The sequence below is a fragment of the Sycon ciliatum genome, chromosome 1 (assembly GCF_964019385.1).
Source record: "Sycon ciliatum chromosome 1, ocSycCili1.1, whole genome shotgun sequence".
NCBI classification, from domain to species: domain Eukaryota; kingdom Metazoa; phylum Porifera; class Calcarea; order Leucosolenida; family Sycettidae; genus Sycon; species Sycon ciliatum.
This window is the reverse complement of record NC_088643.1, coordinates 8950632-8955127: the sequence shown is the minus strand read 5'-3', so window position 1 is coordinate 8955127 and position 4496 is coordinate 8950632. Positions and strand designations below refer to the sequence as shown.

General features: G+C 49.7%; 1 protein-coding gene across 1 annotated transcript; it reads right to left on the bottom strand.

The window, feature by feature from the left end:
* Positions 1–361: 361 nt before the first annotated feature.
* LOC135812125 (uncharacterized) lies at positions 362–3299 on the bottom strand. Its single transcript, XM_065325454.1, has 2 exons — positions 1944–3299; positions 362–1400 (listed from the first exon to the last, which is right to left on the bottom strand). Exons 1-2 carry the CDS (start codon positions 2962–2964, stop codon positions 529–531), a joined length of 1893 nt encoding a protein of 630 aa, XP_065181526.1. The 5' UTR covers positions 2965–3299; the 3' UTR covers positions 362–528.
* Between the last annotated feature and the right edge of the window lie 1197 nt (positions 3300–4496).

Here is a 4496-nt window from a genome sequence, read left to right as displayed (position 1 = left end):
TATCTGATCAAATCCTATCCTTCTGTTACCTAATGACTAATGTTCTGCAAGGATGTTAGGAAATGATCTTCTCGACCTCAAATTGGTCAGTTACACTCCGTGTTTTCGGTTTTTCAACAGGGTTCTTTTTCCCGCAGATCTATCTGTAACATATTCAGTTACCTTCGGTGACTTCTTTCACTTGTGAGTGTTTTCTCCTCCCCTCCCCATTACTATTATTATTAAATGTGTCATGTCGCTCGCATGTATAAAAGAAGGCGCCATCGCTTGCTTGTGTTGCGACTTTAAATAAAATTCCACAACAACAACAACAACAACAACAACAACACCACCGTGCAAGCGATTCCCTGAATGAGGATATGCCGATGCTTGGGTCTGAGGTGGACCCATCATACGGAATTCTCAACAAGAAGATCATAATGTAGAGCTAGTTAGACATGAGTGCTTGGCTGAGGAATAATCCATTGTGCTTTTTAGAGACATATTCTTGGAGATGCATGAAAGCGTAGTGGTCGATCGCGATCGTGGCTACACAGCAGTTGGGCTTGGAGGGAACCAGTAGCAGGCATTAATTGCGTTGAATAGCTCACAGACGCGCGGCATAGGCGGGCGTTTGGACGGATCTTTGTCCCACAGGTGCTGGATGGTGGCAGCTAGAATGCGAGGAGAAGCTGAGACATCGGGCCGATCCACTCCATTGCCGACATTTCTCTCCAGTTGACGTAGCGTATAGTCAATGAAGGCCTCCTTGCGCACTACAACTTCATAGACCACCAAGGCTAGCGAGTACACATCCGCGGCATACAACTGCGCCAGGCCGAGTCGCTCACCTCGGAGCACCTCTGGAGCTGAGTAGCGTGGCGTGCCCTGCCCCGGAGGAGCCGTAGCCGAGCCTGCGCGGCTGCTCGAGACCTCCGTGGTAGACCTGATGAAGCTCAAACCGAAGTCGCAGATATTGGCGTGATCATCTTCATCCAGGAGCACATTCTCCGCTTTCACGTCACAGTGTGCAATCCCTTCGGCGTGCAAGTGTTCCAGAGCGGCGCAAATCTCCAGCACGATCGTCTTTTGCTTGTCGCTGGAGAACTGTTCTTCGTGGAGGAACAGGGCTGTGAACAAACTGCGCCTCATATACTCCATGACGATGCTGAACTGTGGTGGATCGAGTACCACGCCCAGCACCGTGACGATATTCTGATGCTGCACTTGTGACAGGACTTGCAGCTCTCGCTTGAACGTGTCTATTCTGCTTCGCGACCACGCCTGAAGCTGCAGGCACTTGACGGCAACAACGGTTCCCCGGTAGCGTGCGGCGAACACCTCTCCGAACCCACCATGTCCTATGGCCTTCTCCAGTGTGATTTCTTGCTGCTGGATAACTAGACTGTCGGCTTCTTGATCTGAGCATAACATGTACACAGAGATTGCAGCCGTGTTTCAGGCGGGGAAAAGGTGCAAACAGAGGCGGGCCGAGTCGGAGCTCACAGTATAGCAAATTCCCCAGGCCTCATCCCCAAGACAAAGCTAGCTAAAGTGAATACAGTCAACTTCGCTAATAACGACAGAATTTCCATGCCCAGAACAAAGTTCCATCCAACTGTAATACATATAATGAGACTTCGGGTATAACGACACTTCGCGAATAAGGACACTTTTTTGATGCCCCGCCGAATGTCGTTATAAACGAAGTTGACTGTACATAAGTAGCAAGAGTGCATAACCGGGGTGGGTTATGTGCTCTTGGTAGTAGCGTAGTCATCACTGGCTATCCGCACTGCTGCATCACCATCCTTATTTCGCCATGCATTACTTTTATTCTTAGGGTACCCCGTAGGAAGACATTGAGTCTGTGGGGACTGCCCTATTAATATGAATAAATAATCATAATAATAACCGGTCGAAGATCTTAAAAAGAATATGCTTTTCTGAAGGTGATCACGTACCTGATGTGATGACTTTTTGAAGATCGGTCGTCGCGGAAATGCCTCGCTCGAACCATTCCTCTTCAACTTCTGCTCGCTGGTGATGATCGTAGGCTTGTTGAATAGCGTGTTTCTCCTCCCATTTTGCCTGGCGGTCAAGGATGGACAGTGCATGATCTTCCAATACCTTACGAATTTCGTCAGCTGTGGTTTCGTACAGAGCACTTTTGATGCGCTCGAGTTGCTGCGGTCTACTGATTGCTTCAGATGATAGCCCGTGGCCGTGCTCGCCATGCTTTCTTGGAATAGGCAAGCCGACGCGGCCCAGGCGACGGTTAATCGAGTTGTCTACATAATGCGTTCGCTTTCTCGTATCACCGGGAAATGCAGGATCTTGCTTTATGCTGGCGTGCTGGGCGGGAAGAGCCTCTGCCAGGTCAGTCGTCCATTTGCACGGTGCTTGTTGAGCCGGTCTTAAACCAGGTGTTGAGCCCGTGTGGGAAACAGCGACTTTAGTTCCATCAGACCGAGTATAGACATCCACATGTACAAAGTCTTCAACGCCTGTTGAACGTGATGGGATAGGTGTTGATGTGGCAGCTGTGCTTGACGATTCGCGAGTGCCGCCTGCTGGAGAAGAGGACGAGGGGCGTAGCGTTGCTGGTTGAATATATCCAGCTGAAGAAGAATTTGCAGGTGTTGAGCGAGTATACCCACTCACATACGTACCATTGGAACGCGTATAGCCACCGACACTGACGGAGCCTGCTTCCCCGCCACTAGTTGGGCGTGAAGAGGAAGAACCTGACGATGCTGAGCGAGTATACCCATTTACGTACGTACCATTAGACCGGTGGTAGCCGCTGACACTCACAGAGTCTCCTCCCCCGCCGCTAAATGTAGATGCCCGTGAAGAGGAAGACGAAGAGGAACCTGACGACGGTGCGGAGCGAGTATACCCATTTACATACGTACCATTCGCCCGGTAGTAGCCGCTGACATTCACAGAGCCTCCTCCTCCTCCTCCTTTGCTACGAGGCATGCCGCAATTGAACTGCAAGGTTTACGACCGTAGCGACTCTGTGAGCCCTTCAACAAGGTTTGGAATATTGATTCTCACGGTGGCCTGTGCTTTTACTAGTGATTGATTGAATGTATTTACTTCGCTACTACTACTACTAGTGGCCACGGGTTGTCTTAGAACTGCAGCATACTTGCACGTAAGACTGCCTGATGTCTCAATGGATCCGGCGCCTTTCTCCCTGCGTCTCTTTTTAAACTCACAAATCTCCGTCCTTACCTATAACTAGTATAAGGAGGAGTTGGACCTGAGGATATCCTTGCTTTCAAGCCGTGCCGAACTCGGGAGTAGTACAATGGTCTTGTGCTACCACCATGCAGATCTACCACTCCCCTGTACTATACCATGTATACTCCCTGGCAAAAAACATCAAACAAAAGGGGCACCGGGCCGGAATACCCAGATGCCTCTACTATAATGTACGTGTAGCTGGTCGATCGTGCACGTGATCAACTCATTATTATACCGGTAATACTAATAACACAAGCAGGCGTCACGCGGCTCGGAGCTACACTATTCTTTGCTACTGACATGTCCGCGGTGAATCGCTGCTATACGAGCATGTACACACACATGTACAATGAATAGCTAAACCGACGAAGTACATTAATTTTATCGTGCATACAGGACCCCAGTGGCGTTGCGCTCCTGGACCGGACTGGGCAGACGCTCAGGCTGCCACCTTTGTATGGAGACGCGTCAGCCGCGAGACGTACACGCACCGCTGGGAGTAGGGAGTCTACGACTCAGTCCCTGCCCATCGAACATGACAGTTGACAGCTTGTCAAGCGTAGTTTGGCACTTCGCTTGACAATCAGCCATATTCCTCTTTTCGGAACCCTCACGATCCGAATGTGAAACACATGATCTGAGTAGTAAATCAGTCATGGTCGTATCATCAAGATGTTCTACGTGCGTCAGCGTTGTGACAATAATCGAAACACTGACGCGGTATGTTCGGCATGGTTTAGGTTCTGCCTTCGCGCTCTGCGGTAGGAGTAGCTTGCGTGGCCGTGCACAATCTACAGGAACACACTAACATAGTATACTGCATGTAAGGATGGATCTAGGGTGTGCTAGCCAGGGATCTAGGCCTACATGTATTTGTAGGTCAGGCCAGGTAGAAGGCTAACGTTGGCTATGCTCAGCATGCCTGAGACCAGGGAGCCGGGCACACATACATACGTACAAACAAGGCCGGTCCAGGCTGCTCGAGGTAGAGTGCTCAATGCACAAATGTGCAGAGCAGTCACGATACACACACAACAGAGAGGCGAAAGGCTGTATCAGTTTCTGTAACTTCACCGATCATCAGACAGTTACGAGCAGGCTTAGATATTTGGAGCTAGAGTGGAAGTTAGAATAGTGTGTGTGATGTATAGACGTGGCAATAGGACAGTGCCATTCAGTTGTTGTGAGGGTTAACGGATATAAAAAAATACATCAATGCGAGACTACGCACAACTTCCACACTAGCTCCAAAATATCTAGGC

What these genes read in the sequence shown, in the direction of transcription:
- LOC135812125 (XM_065325454.1), bottom strand. Translation starts at nt 2,964, where the DNA reads ATGCCTCGTAGCAAAGGAGGAGGAGGAGGAGGCTCTGTGAATGTCAGC. An exon ending in TCAAAAAGTCATCACATCAG is followed by an intron (nt 1,401 to 1,943) that starts GTACGTGATCAC and finishes TGTTATGCTCAG; the next exon opens with ATCAAGAAGCCGACAGTCTA.